Raw genomic sequence first — 23312 nt, 5'->3', positions numbered from 1 at the left:
CACCCCCCCCACACACAGACTATACAAACACACATGCACAAACACACACACACACACACACACACACACACACACATACACACACCTTTCAGAATACGTTTGCATTGCATTACATTTCAGTACAATAACTTGGCACTTGAAGGGTTAACGTTCCATTCAGCCTTCAACACTACATCCAGGAACATACCTGGCATTCATCCGGGTTAAATGTCCCCATGGTGTTATCCTGGAACGGCACACTCGGTACGAAGGCGCCATGTCTCCACGTCACGCCGTGGTCATCACTCAGCAGCAGCACCAGGCCTTTACCGTCGTGGAAACCGTGTCCGCATACAACCAGCCTTCCCTTTGAGGGGCTGTGCTTTTTCTGAGGGAAAATTTGTTTTCAAATGCTTACCTAAAACTGACACTGACATTCTATTGTGAAATAGGGTTACTATAGAAATGTAAAGAATAAACAATGTGTTCAGGTTCCCTGTGATACATTCATCTCAGTATCAACACATCTTCAAATAACTGCAATGAAAGGCTATCATGAGCAATATTACAGATCATAATAATAACAGAGGAAATATTTTACATGTATGCCTAACGTGATTGCGACATCGGTGGCTTTGGTCAGTCAGAAGTAGCAACGCCCCTTACCTGAATGCCGTATCCTGGACTTGGGTGTGTGGCGTAGTCTTTTCCTACGTGGTCGGTTATATTTCTCGGCTGGCCCCACGTGATGCCGTCATCCGTACTGTTTATCAACATCAGTGATCTGGTAGGACAGAACTCACAATACACGTACATCAGGAAGATGGTTGCTGTTGCGTCATCAACAAAAATGGTCCCTATGTAGGAGCAGTTGCGATAAGTAGCGTTTCCGTCGTCCACTATCCACGTTGACGTTGACCATGTTTCACCTTTAAGAAAAAGATAACAGAAGGTTGGTTTACAGTTACTACATACAACACACTACATGTGTAAACCTTTTCATTCATGATTTTGTCTGAACTACATACAGACAGGGCTGCCAAACAGGCCGGTGGCTTTTACAAAGGGCTAGTCCCTCCGACAAACAATGCAGGACGTGTATTTTAACCTTTGTGAAAATTGTGAAACTATGTGTATATCCTGGTGAAATAACTAGACTAGACTAGACTAGACTAGACTAGACTAGACTAGACTAGACTAGACTAGACTAGACTAGACTAGACTAGACTAGACTAGACTAACCAACTATAAATGGGATTGTGTACCTCCATCCGTTGATCTCCTAAAGGCAAAGACTTTGGGCACATGGTCCAATTTTGACTTCCTCCTTCCCTCCGTTATGGCCAGGAGGTTCCCTCTAGGTGTGTATGTGAGAACAGGGACCCGGAATATCGGGATTTCACCTGTTTTGTAGCTTCTCCATAGAACGACGTCATGGACCTTACATGTGAACATACAAGTATGTATGTAAGGTTGTGTATGGATTTTTATACAATCTCTTACATATCTTAGTCAATATTTTCATTATTTTGGTATCTCAAAGAATGTACCAGAAAACGAATTTATTAGTAAACGTTAAACTTATCATTAACCACATGTTTTGAATATAAAAACATATCTTTGTATGATGCTATGTCATACATTACTTGAAATAATATTCATAGTGAATGCACACAAACAAACAAAAAGATTTTAATTACCTTTGACAAGTGCAAGTCTGTGGATGGGTTTTCTGTTGATGTCTTGTCTTGTTGAGTGTGTAGACGTGCGACCTGTGACCTCTCTATTATACCAGTATATAATTCAGTCCTACGGAATTTGGGATACTGTGACCATATCAAAGCTACGGCAACAATGCAGAGGAGGAGACCGAACCTCCTGACATGTTTACTTCTGTGGATGTGGCGAAGCATGGAGAACGACTGCAGTACTCCTGCGTGATTATAAACGTCCGTTGTACGTTATTTTGACAGCACACACAGTTTTGATCCATTTATATAAGCTACGAGAATGTAGGAGATGCTGTTGAGTATATATATTATGTAGCTTACTAAAGGGAAATTCTACGTGCATCAGTCCCTTTCAGACTTGAAGTAAAAGTGTTTCCACACCATTCGATGTGCAACAATTATGGAGGTCTTTCAAAATTCCCCTTTGACCTCTGACCTTTCAAGACAAATGAACCACATTATTACGTATCGATCAAGTCGAATAAAGGGACAAATCAAGTCACCAACCGTAGCACCATGGTTTACCTCAGAATGGGTTTATGCTGTGTTAACTTCAGGGAGTATCGTCCGGTCTGTCCCAAACACAGAACTGGCGAGGGGACATTGATGGTAAAGCTCAATGACGGGGGAAGCCCTGGAAAGACAGGGTATGCCCACGGGACTGACGGCAGTGTTGGGAAACCTGTTATGCAGATCAGCGCTAGTGATTTGGGACAGGTCTTGCACACCCATTGGGGAGTCAACATAATTGATTGATGCTGTCGATATATAAACGCCCTGTTATACGTGACTTAAGCCCCCGCCCCATTCGTACACATTGTGTGTTGACGTCTGATTTTCGTTCCTTAGCAACTTATACATACATCGTAAAAAGAACCCTAAAATGATTACATGATTATTCCAAAATTAGCTGACTATATGGGTATTAAGTACTAGTGGGCCGGATATCAGTGCTTATATATTGAATCACACAAGACAAAAGTCTTTTAAATATGTCTTTTTTACTTTCTAAATTCATATCTACATAACATTTATGATGGCCATTCGTGTTGGTGAAAATAGATACATGATACATCATAAAGTATGGGAACCAACAGATATGACGTTTTCCCGAAGTTACTGTATATAGAAGCTGTAGTATGCGTTTATTCCTGTCTTTGCCTGTTTTGTCGGTACCATCGCTGACTCCAACTGTAAAACGTATTCAGAAATATTCTGTAGTACTAGTGATATCTGCCGTATCAAAAAACAATCCAAACTGATCCAACTTACACAAATTGACTTGAACTACTGGCATTGGCTAGATGTTGCTTTATTTCGAAGTTCACCTTTCCCTTGTGTTGACGAGAAAAATACTTGTGCGCACTTGTACCAACTAACATTTCGATGTCAATATCCCAAGGTTGAGATGCAGATACACTGGGAACGCGTAACAGGGAATTCACACGAAGGACAGTCTGAAGATTATCTATAAACAATGTCTAAAGATTATCTATAAATCATGCTTATTTTCATTTTTTCGATGGCAATTTCTTCAAAAAAGTCTTTGATGCCTCTTTCGTACAAGATGTAGAGATGTTCCTGGTCGTTGGGAAGCATCGTTAGTGTGGAATAGCTTGCCTTGTGTCCCCAAAGTCTCATCGCCTTTGACCAAGTACGACCATTGTTGTAACTCCATCGAAGCTGTAGATCCGTACCTGTAATACATGTTCAAAAGGTAACACTGAGCTATGTACGTATGTTAACTCAAAGTACATAGACGTGATATAACATACTAACTAGCAGAATGGCTGAACCTAACGTCCCCATGAACTGAGAGATATTTAGTAACTTATTGATAATAGCCACGTACATTACCCCTGACTCAAAATCCTAGATCCTAAGGATGAACTAAAATGCAAATTCCAGCCTAAAAGATGATTCCAAGTGACAAAATACTGAACATAGAACAATGTGTCTAATCTGCACATTATCTACTGTAGGATCAGCATTCTAGAAGTGATAGCCATAAGACACTCACGATTATTGGAATTGTTTGGTCCTGAGTAGAACAGAACGCCGTTGTGGTACCACACCCCAGATGTGATTTTTGGCTCGATGAGGGATGTGTCCAGGAACATGTACTTCTTTGGCAGGGTCTCTCCCCCGTCGAAGCTTTTCATTATCATTTTACAGTTGCACTTGTAAACGTGTTCGTTTCGCACCACGACGCGAATGCTTCCATCCGGGAGTTCAATGGGCTGAACAGAATAAGATACATGTATGTTAAAATAAAACTATACACAGATCAAGCTGTAACCTGGACTTGAATAGGAACGCTATTTTCCCACTTGTATTCCCTGAATTTCCCTCTTTCCATACCTGGCACTCGTCTGGATCGAAGTCTCCCTTCCTGGACCGACGGAACGGCACGCTCGGTACGAAGGCCCCGTGTCTCCACGTCACGCCGTGGTCATCACTCAGCAGCAGCACAATTCCTAGGCCGTCATGGAAACCGTGTCCGCATACAACCAGTCTTCCTTTAGCTGGGTCATGCTTTTTCTAAGAAAAGATCCAAATCAAAGGAACTTAAATCTTTATTCCAGCGTCAAATATATTTGTTAGTTCCTGGTTCAGTTATTTTATAATCGATGTGACAAAAGCACTTACCTGAATGCCGTATCCCGGGCTTGGATGTGCAACATAATTTTTCCCAACTAAGTTAGTAATATTTCTCGGCCGGCCCCACGTGATGCCGTCATCCGTACTGTTTACCAACATCAGTGATCTCGTTGGGCAGAAGCCGCAATACATGTACATCAGGAAGATGGTTGCTGTCATGTCGTCAACGAAAATTGTTCCTACGTTTGAGCAGTATCGACGAGTCGTGTTTCCATCGTCAACAATCCACTGTGAAGGAGACCACGTTTGACCTGTTGGAAACAAATGAATTCATAGTCATCAGTTTCAATCATATTAGTATTTACAGTATAAGACCGTTGACAGAGTGAATTGAATCTTGGAGGCAATCAACACCATCACAATTGGACATGGAAGAGGCTTTGATAGACATCATAAGCGTGTAACACTTGGTGTCCTGTGAATTTGAATACATCAGTAACGTGGGAGGGTAGTGGGTTTTAGACCTACTTGGCAACGGTATTTACCGAAGGATATTTGTACTAATACCTCGCCAATTTGTATTGTGTTTTTAAGTCTTTTTCATCATCTTTGCAAGTTGGAATTCATATTCGTAAGTATTTTTTTTACCGGCATTAGTTGATCTCTTCACAGCAATCACTTTGGGGACGTCATCTTTTTCTGAGTTTCTTCTTCCCTCGACCATGGCGACCAGGTTTCCACGGGGTGTGTAGGTGAGAACCGGTATCCGGAATATACCGACTTCGCCTCGTCTGTGGCTTGTCCACAGCACGACACTGTACACCTCACTTGGAGCAAGGAGGCCTACGTCTTTGCTTTGAGCTGGAGGCATCCCGACCTGTAGACATGGTACATTTGTGAATAGATTGTTACCCGCAGATCGTAACGTAAATACAGGTCACTTGGTTCGGTGATTACGCGTTGTATGACTGTTGCATGTTTTAAAGAGATATGAATCAGATAATCTCCAAGCAGATCTACACCGGTGCAAAAATCGTTTAAGCTACCTTCTCTGGCAGGCTTATACGATTTTTGCACCGGTGTAGATCTGCTTGGAGATTATGAATCAGCTATCTTGGGCATTATTGTACAATACATACGGCATCGGAATGTATGTGTGAATGTATGTATGAATGAGAAAAGACCTTAATCGTGACTAAATGTTGTAATTAGATAATTACAGGTCGTCACAGCTAGCACTACAGCACACATCGTAACCATACATAGAATATAAACAATGCTACACCGTATTTCTAAACACCATGCATGTTCTGTTTCTTGAAACCACTAGTATGTAAAGTGTCGGAACAGACAAGTTTTCCTGTGGATGACTTTTAGAATTTCTATGTGCAAGAAATTCAATTAGAGAGGCTGTGCTATATAAACGAGGTCATCACACGTACCTGCTGTCGGCTCGTCAGCTGTGGGAGAACTCTAACAGGATGAAGTAACCACACGAAGACGGTCACAAGGAGCAGCACGAGCAGCAAAACTCGCGCCAGGAACCTTAGTCTGGTCAGCATGTCTGGATCGGCGGTGCCACCCGGCAGTTCAGCAAATGATATTTCGGTATAAAATATCAATTATACGTCCGTACTTACAGAACCAGTGTTATACGTGACCTACTTCCAGTCTCAGTGCTAGTGGTAGATGTTCTAAACAAGCAGGGAGGAAGGCTCACTATTCCGTATGTTCGCGAGAAGGTACACATTGATAGCATTACATCACAACGTTGCATCCCCGGAGTGTAACGAACAAAACAACACAATATACTAGAGCTGTGCACCAACAGTGTATCTTTACAAACGATGGCAAAAGTTGTCTGACGGGTTTAACTGATTGACCTCTGACCGCCAGAAATGTCCTTGAAGCGCAACGAAGCAGCAAGCGCTGCCACTATTATGTGTTACATTAATTACCCTCGGAAAAAGGTTATACTAGTATTTTCGGTAGCGTTTGGGGCGTTGTGTTTTCGAAATGTAAATGGATAAGTTTAGTTTTTTTGTAATTTGATAGCATAACTCAAGACGCTGTTGAAGAGTTGTTGTGGTAGTATGTGGGTACGTGTCGATTGAACAAATGACAACTTAGATTATGGACATCCAGGCGGCTTGCTATGGCACTGCAGTGGAACGTCTGGTTTTTGTATGCGATGTTCTAAATATGCTACTATCATGATTTTACTTAAGTACAATACTATAGTACAATACGTTTCAAATTGACTAGATGCGTAAACCGGTTAGATCCAGTAATTTGACTTTATTTGGATTGCAACGGCACGCTACACGCGGGGCCCAGGCAGCGTCTTGATATACTTAAAACATTGTCATATTTGTGGTTGCAGCTTTTCATCTGCAATGATGTAGATGTCCATGCGAAAGTCCTTGTACCTTTCTTGTGTCAATTCAGTTACATGTATATCAACTTTAGCCTTGAAATGCAGATATGAGCTTGAGTGCAAAATGGAATCTCTGAGTATTACTGTAAATCAAAGAAAGGAAAATAGCAAACACTATATAATTAATCAAACTAACCACGCTGACGTACGGCAGGCAATGATACAATCAATATGTATCTAAACAGCGCTCTTATATTGAGACATTCATTTCTATCATGCGTTTTGACCATACAATATTGAACAAGTCCATCTCAACTTATATTTCTAACATCACAAAGAAACGAGAAGAGGCCGAACCTATCAATTAGTGTAGTTTTAGAACCATTCTCTTAGATTAGTATTGGAAATCCTGTGTGTCATTATATGAACATTACCATGTATTCTGTACCTCTATGCCTGTACTTAGCCCGTGATAGGGCATGAATGCACAATAAAAGTTATCATTATCACAATCTCTTCTATTTCTTTAAAGCATATGAATACCAATGTACAGTTGACTGGTACATAATCGTTAGTGCATTACATTAATTGAAAGTACAGGAGCCTCGTGAGTCGTGACCCTACCACATGCCAGTTTTATATTTGTACTGATCTAAAAAAAACGACCTTCTTATCATTTTCTTCATTCCCTAATCAATGGCTACATGTACAGAGCTCTTTTAAGTACACAGCTATACAAAGCTGAAGAAGTTGATCAACACATACTTATTAGTGCACTACATTAGATAGGTGCATGTGCATGAACCTCACTACCCTACATGATACCTCACTCAGGATATTTTCATAATCATTGATCTAAACTACCCTTTTAGTATCCCTTCTCTATCTCTATCTCTCTCTCTCTCATTCTCTCTTGAATACATATTGATACAGGGTGAAGAAGTTGGTAACTACGTGGTTATCAATGTGCCATATTAGATAGCTGATATTTTCAGTTTAGTAATCGCGATTTCATCAATTTCGGTTTTATGACCTCTTTCATACAGTACGTAGAGATGATTTTTGTCTTGTGGGAGCATCATGAGTGTGGAGTATCCTGCCGGGTCCATCCAAATCCGTTTTTCTGAGCTCCACGTCTTCCCGTAGTCGTAACTCCATCTGATGTGTAAGTTCCGACCTGTATGGACGACAAATATGGACAGACCTTGTATAAATGATCATTGGTGACGTCATGATTTTGTGGTTTGCAATATTTCCACACGCCATTCCTCTATCAGCAGGGTCTCTCTAGCCAAAGATATACTCGGAAAGATCGAACCACCTCTTACATGTCTGAACGGAAGTCATAGAGACATGAAGGGAACTTGAAAGACTTGCCAGGAGTGACCATATGCATGTCAAGCGAAGATAACGACTAAACTTGATGTGCCGCTAATCATTACAGAAAGGAAAAGAGTCGAACATAGGTTCTACTTTCAGAAAATCATGACTCTCTAGACACAATGAAAATGTACCATAGCTTCAACACTAGCTAGCTTGCCCTACTGTTGTGTATGCAACAAATATGGTTATAATATTAATGTTCACAATCGACTATTAATGTTTACACTATTGTTTACTGAAATACTGTAAAACAATGTTCTGTACCCACGTTGTTTGTCATGTTTCACTCCTGAGTAGAACAAGGTCCCATCGTGGTACCCCAGCCCCGATGAGATTCTCGGTTCCACGAGTGCCTGGTCCAAGTACGTGTAGTTTTGTGGCAGCGTTTCTCCCCCATCAAAGCTACGCATGGTCATCTTGCAGTGGTATTTGTATACCTTTTCATTCCTGACGACTATATATATGGAGCCATCGGGCAACTCCACCGGCTGTAGATAGTATAAAACAACATAGCAGCAAAGGTCAAAGATGGTACATGGTGTGCTTGGAAATTGCTCGAAGGGAAATATTGTGAATGTTGTGAATTGTGTCATCAAAACTAAAATGTGTTATCTTATTAATAGTCCATCCCATTCCCCATGCCATTTATTTCAGGAAAAATTACGGAATGAGAGTCAGACTGTTACATTTTTAGCTCTTCAGTCCCTTTTCTGTTAGCTCACCTGGCATTCATCGGGGTCAAAAACGCCCTTTTCCAACTTCATCTGGAACGGCTCACTCGGTACGACGGCTCCAGGTCTCCATGTCACGCCGTGGTCATCACTCAGCAGCAGCACCAGGCCTTTCCCATTGTAGAAACCGTGTCCGCACACAACAAGTCTTCCTTTAGCTGGCTCCTGCTTTTTCTGAAAAGAATGGTAGAGAAATGGCCCAAGATTGATTTTGAAAATACTAACATATTTATTCGACAGTTACATCGAAACAATCAGATGAAAATCCCATAGAAATCACGCCAATACACAGGGCAGATAGTAAAACATGCATGTACATATGTTTCCTTTTCAAGAATGGATTAAACGAACGGAAATGGTGCTTACAGGGCCAACGTTTGTCTGTAGTTTCTCCGTAATATCCAAGCAGATCTATCGGTGGCAATGACAGTATCCAAAGGACGAAAACGCCATTAAGGCCAATAATGCAACTTTCGCCCTTTGGATACTGTCATTGCCACCGATAGACCTGCTTGGATATCATGGAGAAACTACAGACAAACGTTGGCCCTGTAAGCACCATTGATCTCAACAAATTACTACTGAACATCTAAGTACACAATGTACAAATAAAGCATGTAAAGCTATATCTTATTTTGTATAATAAATCTATTTGCGTTTACTATGTAAATGTGATGAAAGCTTTATTTTAGCAAGTATAAAGCAGGATAGTCAACGTCGCTTACCTGAATGCCGTATCCTGGACTCGGGTGTGTGGCGTAGTCTTTTCCTACGTGGTCGGTGATATTTCTCGGCCGGCCCCACGTGATGCCGTCATCCGTACTGTTTATCAACATCAGTGATCTGGTAGGACAGAACTCACAATACACGTACATCAGGAAGATGGTTGCCGTTGTATCGTCAACAAAGATAGTGCCTATGTAGGAGCTGATCTTGAAACCTTTATTGCCGTCGTCCACTATCCGCTGTGACGGCGGCCACGTTTCACCTTCAAATGAAAGATACTGTTAGTTAGGCAGAAAAAAAATAACCATGCTATGTGTCCTCATACGGAACATTTATACATTTAAGTATTTATGCATTTAAGCATTTATGCTCCTCATAAGGAGCATAACAGTATACGGGTTGCCAGTAGATTGCTTAACATTCATGCAAATTCTGTGCACCATTACCAACAATATACTCCGAGTATGATAGACATTAAGCACTGCCACCAAAAGAATAAATGAGCATACAGCCATACCTCCATCCGTTGATCTTTTCACAAGAAAGATCTTTGGATTTTCGTCTTTTTGTGACTTCCTTCTCCCTTCTGCTATGGCTACCAGATTTCCTTTGGGAGTGTAGGTGAGAACAGGAATCCGGTAATATGGGATTTCTCCCTTCTTTTTGCTCCTCCACAGCACAACGTCCAGGGTCTGATTCAGGGAGACAGCAACAGGGCCTGACTTGACTTGCCCGGAAGCAAAGCCCATAACTGCCTGGACGACAGGGCTGACCACTGACTTGATCTGTTCGATGAAGGAACGGCCTGCTGGATTCACTGTGGTAGTGTCATCATCCTGAGAAAGGGTCTGTTGAAGAATGATTGTAAGTAAACGTGAACATTGTCGGTTTAGGTGTATTTCTTGTCACCACTTTCCAAAAACAGCAAATGCAAAAGATTTTATATTGTCTATCTATATCGAAGAACAGCAAGTCTTTGAAATAATCATTGAAGCAAATGAACGACAGTCCTCTTTTAGTAGATATATCACATTTCTGCTATTGATATAAGATTGCTTAAGTTCTTCATTAATGAAAAATGAGATAAATTTTTTAATCAATTAGTTAGGGAAATGATTTGGTAAAAATGTAAGATTCGCTTGTAACTATCGTATCTGTTGATTGCCTTAGTAAGTGACGTGAAGATGGGTAAAACACGTATATCGTTGATATCTTTCTATAGTTAGAAATAACCACACAGCTATCTACTGGGTGATGCTGTAAAATTGCCATTTCATGTTTAGTGAATGCTCACGGAGGTAAGAACTACATGTTAAAGTTTCTTTTCTGTCTCTATATTGCTGGACGGTTTGTCTTTGGGTAGTGGGTTCAGGTTTAGCTAGTTCTGCTATGGACTTAAGCGATGTTGAGTAAACATGTTTACTGTTGCTTGTTCAGATAAGACAGTTGTCTACAAAGTCAGTAGAGAGATACTGAGAACGTTACCTTTGCATATCGGACGGGTGTTCTGTTTCCTATCCACCGTGCCAGGATGACAATGATGAAGAGGGAAGCAAGACTCAGCAGCTTGAACATCCCAAACATGCCTCGCGGTTTGAAGAGGTCAGCCATAATGGAGAGTTTTCTTTCAAGTTTTTCCTTGGAAATGAAAAAAAAGATATTACCATTTTTGTAAGTACGTTATATATAGTGGCATCTCTTTTTCACGCCGTGTTTCATCCTTTTTTAAACATATCTTGACATTGTAAGTTGGTCCTAGATTTGTTTTCAATTTCAGTTCACTATTCAATAATTTTTAGAAATTCTTAGGCCTGTATATACATGCATTTCAGCTACAATATACAAGATAGTCGTTCATTCCAAAGTCGTAGTCTGACTTGGCCTTAAAACTGTAGCGGGTGCGATTGTTGCCCCCTTGCGGACCTAGTCTTCAAGTCTGAATGTGTGTACATGTGTTGTGATCAGGTCCAAAGAAAGAGGAGTCAGTTCTGTTGGATAATCAACTTACGTCAAGGTCGGTGTTTCAGTCTGAAATTTTGTAATTCGTACTGATTGTGGACTGTGTTACAAATTATACCTCAGAAAGGACCGCTTAGTGTTTAAAACATCAAGTTCCACGACACTGAGACCTTTGCGGCTGAGCCCGAGGCTATAGAATAGTTATATAACATTTGGTGTTTGAGTCTGAAATTTCGTTATTCGTCCTGTTTGCGGACTGTGTTGCAAATTATACATCAGAAAGGACAGCCTAGTGTTTAAAACATCAAAATCCACGACACCGTTAGTGAGACCTTTTGCGGCTGAGCCCAAGGCTATAGAATGGTTATATAATATAACATTTGGTATTTGAGTCTGAAATTTCGTTATTCGTCCTGTTTGCGGACTGTGTTGCAAATTATACATCAGAAAGGACAGCCTAGTGTTTAAAACATCATGTCAAGGACCACGACACTACACGGAGACTTTGGCGACTGAGCCTGTGGAATAGTAGTATATAACGTTACCCATACAAATTACAACGCAGCTAAGTAAATGATGTGAAATGTGGCCTGCCAGACTATGGAGCGCCCAAGTGTACAGGCAATGATATCCAACGTTCAGTCGCTTTTGTTTCCAAACACTAGTACATTGTATAAGGAATACTTGAATTATATGTGTAATTGTAAATCTCACATATTGTAAACAATATACAAGATAGTCGTTCATTCCACATATTAATAATTCAACCTTTTCTCTTCTGTAATGTAGATGTAAAAATGAATAAGTTTTGACTATACATCCCCAGTCTTTTACCCGCATGTTAAAGAACACGCTAATGAATGTTCTGAGCTACAAATTATGATCTCTTTTCCCGAAATCTTGTTTCAAAATCTAAGCGTGCTTCAGAGTTAAAGCGGGACGACCAACATTTGGCTATGCAACTACATTTTTTTACCAGCGTACTTTGACATAATGTGCTACAAACATTTTTTTATGTGTTAGTTGCCATACATTCGGTGTGACTTCTTGGTGCAACATATTTTAGAATATCTACAAGGTACAAGTATCGTATACTAAGGCCACACCATCTTGATTTTATAGATGACATCCTCTGGAGACCCCAAAACTAATGCGCGCGGGCGAAAAAAAAGAAAATCCAGCAAAAAAAATGCTGCTAAACCACAGGACTACTAGTACAAAGCTGGTATTGCGAATTGAACCACAGAACACAGTTTATTTGTAGGAGGTACATGTAGGTTGTCTTGTTCATCATAGAAGACTCAGCGCAAGTGATTGATTTGTAATATATTGACAAGAACGACCAAAGAAGGATACTATACGAACGTATTTGGCCCCAAGGACTGTGGATAATATATGACTGTGATGAGAATACTCATATACACCCCTAAGGGCAGTTTCAACATACATGGCATTGAACTCCATATTAAGCATTCCATGGTTTACGCTCACAAATCTCAATGTGAGACCTCTGCCAATCCCTCAATTCCTCTCCCATGTCTCTCATTATTGCAAAAGAAACGTGTGAGAGCCACTCTGGATAGGTCGTGTTTGAAATTGTCTGGGCGATACTCGCTGGCCGCCGCGATCCTCTCGTACAACTGTGCAAACGCAAAATCCCCCAAGCAACATCGATGGCATACCAATTCACAAATACGCCCCAGTTTTCCGATAAGCCGGCACAATGCTAGCCTTTTCCGGCAATCTAAGTCAGCAAGTTCCGGAGTTCCATGTAGCCTTGGAGGAGGTGATTTTTTTTTTTTTACAACAGGCGAAAATCAATGCGCGCGCGGATGTCATCCATAAGATTAAGATGGTGTGGCCTAATGTACACAAATAGACACGCCTCTCCATGATGACCTTGGCTTGACGCGACACTAACTTCTGACTCTTGAACTTTGATCTTTTACCGGTGTGTGCAGGAACATTTTACTTTAATGTTCGTTCGTGCTACAACAGATAGTTTGCATCTTTGTGTAGTCGGGCATCTCTGGATAGTTACATTTTAACTATCACTGCCCACCATAATGTATGAAAGTATATATGAGCCATACTGTATATCTTAACAAACCGAGCTAATCAACACATATGGGACGGTTTCCAAACATTTTGGTTGCCCTACCTCCGGTATGACGTTCGGCTGTTCGGGTCACGTCTAAGAGCCCCAAGTAAAACTTCCTGACTGCTGGTAGATCCTGCACGGTACGCTTTAGGTTAACTGTCTCAGCTCGCCATTTTGAATGGAGACACCGTCCCACACAAAGCCAACTTGTATAATTGCGCCTACAGCTGGTCTTTCTTGTTAGACCACTGTTTGTTGTTCTATGAAAGGTCAATAGTTTAGCTCGCCATCTTATCAGAAAATTACTCAAAGGAAAACAATTTAGAACTAAACTGCCAGTTAAACTCCACATTGTTCTATGTCTAAATTTAATTCACTTATCATTCATTACATTTTTTTTGATATTTTTGCTATACTACCGTAATGTGAATGACCACAAGTAAGATTTCATCTGAACGTCAGGGCTACTAGAAGTCCCATGTCATATTCATTCTGAAAGTTACAACTGGAATAGTCGTTCATTCAGCATATCTATTATACATGTACTACTATCCTCTGTAACGTCGCATCTGATGAAAAAGCATGTGTTTTACACTGTCCACGTGTGCATAGCCTTCTAATTGTCCCCTTAGGGGCGGAACGTGACGTTGATGACCTTCAACCTAACACGCATGGCCAAACCGGTACTAGGACGAGTTGCCAACGCTGTCTGTTGCTTATGATATATGTACGTCCACACAGAGTCGTATCTTGGCTCACACTGTCACTGTTACAGACCAATGTACTGTTTATGTTGGTGTTCGATAACGTCATCTCGACATCTGTGTTCCCGCACAATTCTATCCGCCATCTTGTTTTCTAATTATTTCAAATCTAACGACTACAGGAATAACCATGCCTTATTTCACAAGGCCACTACGACTCTTCTCTATGGATGTATTCAATTTTACTGAACGCGATTTCATCATAATACTTTCTTGTGCCTCTTTCATACATGATGTAGAGGTGCTCTCTGTCACGCGGGAGCATCGTGAGTGTGGAGTATCCTGCCAAGTCGTCCCATATCTCTGTCCCTGGGGTCCAAGTGCGACCATGGTCTTCACTCCATCTGATGTGTAAGCTCCTACCTGTGGCACAACATATGTGACCTAATTACTCACATGTTCCCTTATGTGTATAATTGAAGTACTAAGTCTTCTCTATCGCTGGATCAAAATATTGGATAACAAAGTTGAACTTTATATCACAGTTTTAACAACACTTTTTGATGACAATGGATTAAAAGAAAAATGAAAAGTGACCGCCATGTTAGGTAAAGCCAACGTCTGACGATGACTATAACTGGATCAGATTTCAGAAACGTAGCACCATAGTACACATTTGCTCACAGTTGCTACAATATTCTATCCTTACAATGACAACACATTCGAGTGTGATGAACCCATACATCACAATCTGTAATTTAAGCCACAGCAAGTACATTTTCTGGATGACATCAGCGCGCGCATTGACTTTCACCTGATTTTGAAATAGAAATCAAGATTTTTTACCTTTCGTATCGACAATGGTCAACATACCGAAAATAGTACAATATGTCGCAAACTACTGTCAGTTCTATCGCAAAAACGTTCTAGATGCCATAAAAAGGCATTTGTACATGTAAGAATGGTGAAAACGTACGAATGCGTTGTACAATTATTTGTGTATTGCAAGCTGTAATAAGATTGCCCGTCGTCACCAACTTACAGGAAGACACTGTGCAGCCCTCATGCCAAACTTGTAATATAGTCATGTAATCGTAAATTAGAGAAAACTACAATACCCACGTTCCGTTTTACTGTTCGGTCCTGAGTAGAACATGGTTCCGTTGTGGTACCACACTCCTGATGTTATCTTCGGTTCGATGAGTGCCTGGTCCAAGTACGTGTAGTTCTGTGGCAGCGTTTCTCCCCCATCAAAGCTACGCATGATCATCTTGCAGTTGTACCTGTACCTCAGCTGATTCCGGACGACTAGGTATATGGATCCATCGGGTAACTCAACTGGCTATACGGAAAGAAAACAATATGATAAGGAAAAATAATCATTATGAAAACGTACATTTTGTACCATCGACAATCTTTCGGATGAAGAGAGGAGGGGCTTTTGTATCTTAGTCTTAGTCTTAGATATGTATGTTTATTTTTGTGTATACGGCATCAATACCAACATCTTCCTTTGTGCAGTAGAAAATTGATAATCGTACTTGATTAACGAACATTGCTGCATCATATCAGTATGAAAATAATAGGAAGCTGAAGAAGAATGAGCATGACACGACAACTTCGACCCGTTGAAATTGTTAAATGGGGAGGGCAGTGTCTGCTTTTCATTGGTATATGTATGCTACCACAAGACAGTTATTTCGTTACCTATGTGTTTCCTTTTCTCATCTTACATGTACCTGGCATTCATCGGGATCAAAGTCTCCCTCCGTGCTGTTTTTGAACGGCACACTCGGTACGAAGGCCCCATGTCTCCACGTCACGCCGTGGTCATCACTCAGCAGCAGCACCAGGCCGGAGCCGTCATGGAAACCGTGTCCGCACACAATCAGCCTCCCTTTGGCTGGATTAAGCTTTTTCTAAAACGAAATACAGTATCATGATGAAATGCTCCATGTTGAAAAAATGGTTTCATACTTAAACAGCAACAGGTGACCCATGATACTCTATCCTACTATAGAAAATTTATGTTTCATATTTTCAAACTTCAAAATTCAATGCCTACGATATAGCAACACCCCTTACCTGAATGCCGTGTCCTGGGCTTGGATGTGTGACATAATTTTTCCCTACAATATCCGTTATATTTCTCGGCCGGCCCCACGTGATGCCGTCATTTGTACTGTTCATCAACATCAGTGAGGCCGAAGGACAAAACCCGCAATACACGTACATCAGGAAGATGGTTGCTGTTGTGTCGTCAACGATAACAGTTCCTAAGTTGGAACACACATCTTTAGGTGGCTTTCCATCGTCCACTATCCACTGTTCGGAGGAAGACCACGTCGCACCTTTTCAAGAAATATAATGCTTGTTTAGTGAAGAACCCAGTTAATTAAATTGCGTCTCATAATTTAAGGAGCTTAGATAAACTCAATAATCTTTGTCAAAAATCAAATAACGAACGGAGTCCTGGTAACGTGTTAAAAGAGAAGTATGTTCAGTTTGTAAATTTCTGAAGAATTGCAACTCCGTGAAATATTATTGTCACCCGACACCCACACACTAAAAGCAACATTTCTTTGTTTTACCTCCATCCGTCGATCTTTTCACGGCAAAGACCTTTGAACTTGCGTCTCTTGGTGCTTCCTTTCTCCCCTCTACTATAGCTACAAGATGGCCTCTCGGCGTGTACGTGAGAACAGGAATCCGGTATATCGGGATTTCTCCCGTTCTCCTGGTCCACATTACCACATCATGTACCACGCGGAGAGAGATTCCAACCTTTTGCACCAGGAGTAAAACATCTTCGCTTATTGCCCCTTTCTCTCACAAGAAGAAGCTATTACTATTAATTAACAAGCACTCTACAAACAGCAACAGCATCTAGAGGTACCTGTTTGCCGTCCCCCTGCCAATCTGAAGTGTACAAAAAATTCATTATCTTCATGAAAAATGGAGATATAGTTTTGAGTGTGTCTGTTTGTCTGTTTGTGTTTCCGCACCACTCCAGTCAGCATAACTCAAGAGCCTCTTGATGGATTACAATGATATTTGGTATGTAGGCGGGTGTTGTGAAGCCGAAATTCAAGGTCGATTTTGGGCCCCCTGGTATGTTACCTTGGTACTGCAGCAGAACTGCAATTTTTGTATCTTTTGACCTGGACGTGCTGTAGTCTTGATGTTTGGGTGGCAGATAGCTTGTGATGTAATAAAGAAGTGGTGTAGGTTTGGGCCCCCTAGCAGCTTCCTCTGGAACTGCAGGGGTGTTTTTGTGAAAATCTTCTAAGGAGAATAACTGAACAAAGGAACAACGGATTTCCATGATATTTAGTATGCAGGTAGCGTAGATAGAGATATACACAATGAAGTGCAAAGTATGCTTATTGGGACTTAATTTGCATAGCTAATGAGGAAAATCTATATTTGCAGTGTCAGACTCATTATCAGACTCCAATACATGTAACATATGTAGTTCATGGAAAGTGGAGCACCAACAGATACCATTATGCAAATAGATTCATAATTTGCATAATCAATGCAAAAACACCATAATCCATCTAATTGGAAAATCATAGGACTGTCAATATTGCAACATGTGTAAGTTAGATAAAGGTGTTTATGACCAAGCATATAGTATGCAAATGTGTAAGTCATTTTTTTACCTGCTCTTACACCCGTAGCCTTTTAAAGCAAAGCATAGCAGGTGGAGGGGGAGGGGGACTTGAGCAGATGAAAAGTTTTATAACAGGAACAAATTTCCATTCCTCTCCAACCATGATGTGAAATTGGCACCCAGAAATGCATGATGTACCAACTGCAGAATTTACATATACGTGCACGCCGACAGTAGACCGAATGGCTAAAATTTTTCACCGTAAAATTTTTAACTGTACTATGATACTTTACTGTATAGTTGCTGTATATTACTGTATTTCAGACATCCAATGCAATGGTTATCATTTTTAAACATTTGTAAACATTTGTAAACGGTTGTAAACTTTTGTAAACTTTTGTAAACTTTTGTAAACTTTTGTAAACTTCTGTTAACATTTGCAAAATTTTGTAAAGTTTTGTAAACTTTTGTAAACATTTGTAAACTTTTGTTAACTTTTGTAAACATTTTGTAAACATTTGTAAACTTTTGTAAACTTTTGTTAACTTTTGTAAACATTTGTAAACTTTTGTAAACTTTTGTAAACATTTGTAAACTTTTGTAAACTTTTGTAAACATTTGTAAACATTTGTAAACCTTTGTAAACATTTGTAAACTTTTGTAAACTTTTGTAAACATTTGTAAACTTTTCTAAACTTTTCTAAACTTTTGTAAACATTTGTAAACTTTTGTAAACTTTTGTAAACTTTTGTAAACATTTGTAAACTTTTGTAAACATTTGTAAACATTTGTAAACTTTTGTAAACATTTGTAAACATTTGTAAACTTTTGTAAACTTTTGTAAATTTTTGTAAACTTTTGTAAACATTTGTAAACTTTTGTAAACTTTTGTAAACATTTGTTAACTTTTGAAAACATTTGTAAACTTTTGTAAACTTTTGTAAACTTTTGTAAACTTTTGTAAACATTGGCAAAATTTTGTAAACTTTTGTAAACTTTTGTAAACATTTGTAAACCTTTGTTAACTTTTGTAAACATTTTGTAAACATTTGTAAACTTTTGTAAACTTTTGTAAACTTTTGTTAACTTTTGTAAACATTTGTAAACATTTGTAAACCTTTGTAAACTTTTGTTAATATTTGTAAACTTTTGTTAATATTTGTAAACTTTTGTAAACTTTTGTTAACTTTTGTAAACATTTGTAAACTTTTGTAAACTTTTGTAAACATTTGTAAACTTTTGTAAACTTTTGTAAACATTTGTAAACTTTTGTAAACATTTGTAAACTTTTGTAAACTTTTGTAAACATTTGTAAACTTTTGTAAACTTTTGTAAACTTTTGTAAACATTTGTAAACTTTTGTAAACTTTTATAAACATTTGTAAACTTTTGTAAACATTTGTAAACTATTGTAAACATTTGTAAATTTGTGTAAACTTTTGTGAACTTTTGTAAACTTTTGTAAACATTTGTAAACTTTTGTAAACTTTTGTAAACATTTGTAAACTTTTGTAAACTTTTGTAAACTTTTGTAAACATTTGTAAACATTTGTAAACCTTTGTAAACCTTTGTAAACTTTTGTAAACTTTTGTAAACTTTTGTAAACTTTTGTAAACCTTTGTTAACATTTGTAAATTTGTGTAAACTTTTGTTAACTTTTGTTAACTTTTGTAAACATTTGTAAACTTTTGTAAGCTTTTGTAAACATTTGTAAACTTTTGCAAACTTTTGTTAACTTTTGTGAACTTTTGGGTGTGTCTGTGTGTGTTTCCGTAAGCAGCATAACTCAAGAACCTCTTGATATGATGGATTACGATGATATTTGGTATGTGGCCGGGTGTTGTGAAGCCAAAATTCAAGGCCGATTTTGGGCCTCCTGGTATGTGACCTTGGTACTGCAGCAGATTTTTTATCTTTTGACCTATGGTCTTGATTTTTTTGTGGCAGATAGATTGTGACGTAATGAAGAAGTGGTGTAGGTTTGGGCCCCCTGGCAGCTTGTTCTGGAACTGCAGGGGCGTCATTGTGAAAATCTTCTAAGGAGAATAACTGAACAGAGGAACGTTGGATTTCCATGATATTTGGTATGCAGGTAGCTTGGACAGAGATGTACATAATGAAGTGCAAATTATGCTAATTGGGACTTAATTTGCATAACTAATGAGGAAAATCTATATTTACAGTGTAACTACATGCATGCTTATATAATTACTTGTGATGAATGGAAATATCTTTGCGCTGAAGAGCCCTCGGCAGCCTGGGCGTCATGGCGAAGATTCTGCGGAAAAAATACGTTTAATCACTACTTTAGAACCTATATCATCTTGATAATCAATACGATCAATGGCTTGTTATTGGTCACTGTGGTTCACGTCGTCAAAGGCAGAAAATTTAGAATCTGCATCATTAACCACATTAATTATTTTCGAATTATTTTTTTCAAGATTAGAGTCGCACAGATTTGGTCATATATTCATTCCCGTGAGTAGATGATATATTGTCGCTTAACACGTTTTTAAGCCGGCTGGCGCGATATCAACCCCAAAACTGACTGTTTATGATAGTTCCAAAAACCATGGCAGCTTGACGACAAAATAGTGAAGTTTACCATTTGATATTTGCTGCGTACTGTGTTCGCAATCCAGCCTGCCACGAAGACAAGGATGATCAGGAGACAATTCCGCACCAGTCGCAGCGCCCTGGGCATGGTTCTTGGGTTGTTAGGGAGAGACATGGAGAGTCTTACCCGTCTTGGCATCTGCAGATGTGTTTACCTGGATGATGAAACACATATCATCATTCTTGTGAGGCTCATTCACAAACAGTCATGTTCTTTTATTCACAAGATAATGCATTGTATTGTTAGGGAGAGACAGGGAGAGACATGAAGAGTCTTACCCGTCTTGGCATCTGCAGATGTGTTTACCTGGATGATGAAACACATATCATCATTCTTGTGAGGCTCATTCACAAACAGTCATGTTCTTTTATTCACAAGCTAATGCATTGTATTGTTAGGGAGAGACATGGAGAGACATGGAAAGTCTGACTCGGCTTGGTATTTGCAGATATGTTTACTTGGATGATGAAACAAATATTTGCATTCTTGTTAGGCTTATTCACAAACAGTCGTGTCCTATCATTCACAAGATAAGTCAACTCCAAGCAGATGTATGGGTACGGCTCAGTCTCAGTGTTTTTACGACATTCATTACGTTTTTCTATGTCACCACCTCAAAGATGTGGCGTCGTGTGGCGCAAGTGTAGAGCGCGTGGCTGTCAAACAATGGGACCCGGGGTCTAATCCCGGGTTGTGCCCAGAGACATGTCCGAACTTGCGCCCCGACGTTGTGCCCTTGGGAAAGGCACTTAACACGACTTTCCTCACTTCACTCAAGTGTAAATGAGTACCTAGCTCATCTAGGGTTAGGGACGTCCCTCGGATAGGACGTTAAATGGAGGTCCCGTGTTTGGGGAGAGCCACACCCCTCGCACGTTAAAGAACCCACCACACCTTTCGAAAAAGAGTAGGGGCATGCTCCGGTGTGAGATGGTCCAAATCCTACAGTCCGGTCTGGGATGACATCTTGAAAAGGTGATAGTTCACCTGTTATGTCAATCCTTCCATAAAATGTGGTAAATCAAAATAAATAAATAAATAAAATGTCTGAGACACACGCGTCAACCAGTGAGAGTCAGACTGAACCGGACCCTTATACCTGGTAGGGATTAGAGCCTAGGGTCAAGGACACGTATTCCAGCTCGCTAATGTCGGTCTGAATAAAAAATATAATCGAAAAATATCAATAAACATACCCAAATATACGTGAGATCTGAACTTTGAGAAGGTCACGTTGGGTGAGTAGTGCTGGGTTGTAACTTGTGAGTATAAAAGTAAAAACATTTTATATTTGACATTTGGGCCAGCTGAACACCGTGGCAGAGCTAGCACACACAATCTACACGAAGATCATATGATGTACGAAACTTGATTGTCCCGTTAATAAATACCTTCTGTGTGACGCCTGGCCGCTTGTTTCACTTCTAGGTGATCCAGGCAATTCCAGTTGGTCCTGCATGGTACGATGTTGTTGCATGGCATTACGTATTTACGGTCGCCATTTTGAATCCATGCACTGCCACGGGGAGCGTCCTTGCCTTAATCACCCTTTACCAGTTTTTGACCAAGAATACACCGCTTGTGTTCATAAATCGACCGAGAGTTAAGAGTGTGTTTTTCAAAAAAGCTTGGTCATACAACATTACTCACCACCTTAAGTAACAGACCTTTTCCTTTTAAGTTACACGAAAGACAAAAATATGTCCTATGGCCTATCCTTTGCCTGAGATACACTGTTCTAAAGAAATATCTTTGAGGAGTTTTTCAAGTGTGTGACTGCAGGTGAAGGTCTTCTGAACTCCGCCAGGAGGCATTTGTAATATGAAACCACAAATTAACGGAAGAAAGTGCATCAGCTACGTGATAATCGTTGCAAAATAGTGTTTTCGTCCAATACATGATCTATGCATAGTCTACTCTATTTTGACATGGTCTTTCTGTTCTATTTTCTTTTTTGGATTTTAAATGAAATAAAAAAAGTAAAAAAGTACAAATATGCATGTCAATGGCGTGTGATTGTAGACCATGCAAACAGTCCATGACCTTTGACCTACCAAGCAACACATGTCACCAAACAGGTAGGACGAGTTGTCGCCGCTTTTCCGCGCGACCATGCATCGCTTCAAACCGGCAAACTTGGATACTTGATGCATACAGCAAGACTATAACGTACCATGCATGATCTACGGACATTGTGATCATAACGTCAATTTAGAAGTATCAAGGAATTTCACTTGGAAGACTTAGAAGTGACGCACAGGAAGTTATACTGAAGGAAAACGGCAAGTAGTTTTCTTCGTGATGTTTTTATAAACAAACATGGCTATTGATTATTATGTGACAATGTCACGTCACTTATAGCTCTTTAGATAGATACACATACATACCACGTCTGTTTGTGCATTATCCTTACTGATTAACAATAAACTAACCGGATATGCCTCCCCCACAAATCTACTTGATTGTGATGGGCCATCATGATGTCAGATATGTGAAACTATGTTACGTTTCAACAGCGATAAGTACACACAATGGGCACATATCGGTGCCTACATTATCCTCCATGCGGCAAAACTAACATTACTAGTATTCTGTTACTAATAGATTTGTACAGATTTAACTGACATCTTTATCATGGAATTAGTTGTCTGATCATGATGTCAAGACACGGCATGCGTTAGAGATATTGTTTACAAGGCGATCGACCCAAAGGACGTATGCCATGTATCCTCGTAAGGAAATGCATATGGCTGTATTTTGACATATCTTAAGAGAATGATCCTT

At 39.7% G+C, this 23312-nt stretch overlaps 3 protein-coding genes and 1 long non-coding RNA gene across 10 annotated transcripts in view; 1 reads left to right on the top strand and 3 right to left on the bottom strand.

Annotated features, from left to right (window-relative positions):
- The window catches only part of LOC136441761 (sialidase-1-like), a 16037-nt gene extending 2279 nt beyond the window's left edge, over positions 1–13758 (bottom strand). For 2 of the 5 annotated variants that reach the window (XM_066438224.1, XM_066438228.1), the window contains exons 1-5: positions 13648–13758; positions 11013–11165; positions 10045–10375; positions 9527–9789; positions 188–367 (exon numbers count right to left, since the gene is read on the bottom strand). In XM_066438224.1, coding sequence (XP_066294321.1) covers positions 188–367; positions 9527–9789; positions 10045–10375; positions 11013–11138 — 900 coding nt within the window. In that variant the 5' untranslated portion in view covers positions 11139–11165; positions 13648–13758. Of the gene's footprint in view, positions 1–187; positions 368–645; positions 909–1244; positions 1420–1679; positions 1913–2216; positions 2510–6588; positions 7865–8338; positions 8559–8792; positions 8976–9526; positions 9790–10044; positions 10376–11012; positions 11166–13647 lie in introns of those variants that run through there. The other 3 variants (XM_066438227.1, XM_066438226.1, XM_066438225.1) reach the window with 3 other exon arrangements.
- LOC136441778 (uncharacterized) overlaps positions 1–23312 on the top strand; it is a 23862-nt gene extending 550 nt beyond the window's left edge. Inside the window, exons 2-3 of the long non-coding RNA XR_010756928.1 lie at positions 10205–10391; positions 22607–23312. This is a non-coding gene — a long non-coding RNA (uncharacterized lncRNA). The remainder of the gene's footprint in view (positions 1–10204; positions 10392–22606) is intronic.
- LOC136441768 (sialidase-1-like) lies at positions 2692–6179 on the bottom strand. Of its 2 annotated transcripts, none has more exons than XM_066438238.1 (6): positions 5753–6179; positions 4959–5187; positions 4359–4621; positions 4071–4250; positions 3730–3949; positions 2692–3406 (listed from the first exon to the last, which is right to left on the bottom strand). In XM_066438238.1, exons 1-6 carry the CDS (start codon positions 5870–5872, stop codon positions 3198–3200), a joined length of 1221 nt encoding a protein of 406 aa, XP_066294335.1. In that variant the 5' UTR covers positions 5873–6179; the 3' UTR covers positions 2692–3197. The 2 variants fall into 2 exon arrangements, with proteins under 2 accessions (XP_066294335.1, XP_066294336.1); XM_066438239.1 differs by having other exon boundaries at positions 4554–4621.
- On the bottom strand, positions 13783–22261 carry LOC136441765 (sialidase-1-like). 2 transcript variants are annotated; one of them, XM_066438232.1, is made up of 8 exons: positions 21920–22261; positions 20517–20682; positions 20121–20186; positions 16883–17075; positions 16377–16642; positions 16031–16210; positions 15414–15633; positions 13783–14714 (listed from the first exon to the last, which is right to left on the bottom strand). In XM_066438232.1, the coding sequence occupies exons 2-8, from the start codon at positions 20664–20666 to the stop codon at positions 14503–14505; spliced, it is 1287 nt and encodes a 428-aa protein (XP_066294329.1). In that variant the 5' UTR covers positions 20667–20682; positions 21920–22261; the 3' UTR covers positions 13783–14502. The 2 variants fall into 2 exon arrangements, with proteins under 2 accessions (XP_066294329.1, XP_066294330.1); XM_066438233.1 differs by lacking the exon at positions 21920–22261 and having other exon boundaries at positions 20517–20689.

This window comes from Branchiostoma lanceolatum, chromosome 9, assembly GCF_035083965.1.
Source record: "Branchiostoma lanceolatum isolate klBraLanc5 chromosome 9, klBraLanc5.hap2, whole genome shotgun sequence".
Taxonomy (NCBI): domain Eukaryota; kingdom Metazoa; phylum Chordata; class Leptocardii; order Amphioxiformes; family Branchiostomatidae; genus Branchiostoma; species Branchiostoma lanceolatum.
The sequence above is the reverse complement of the archived record's forward strand: the minus strand, read 5'-3'. Positions and strand labels throughout refer to the sequence as shown.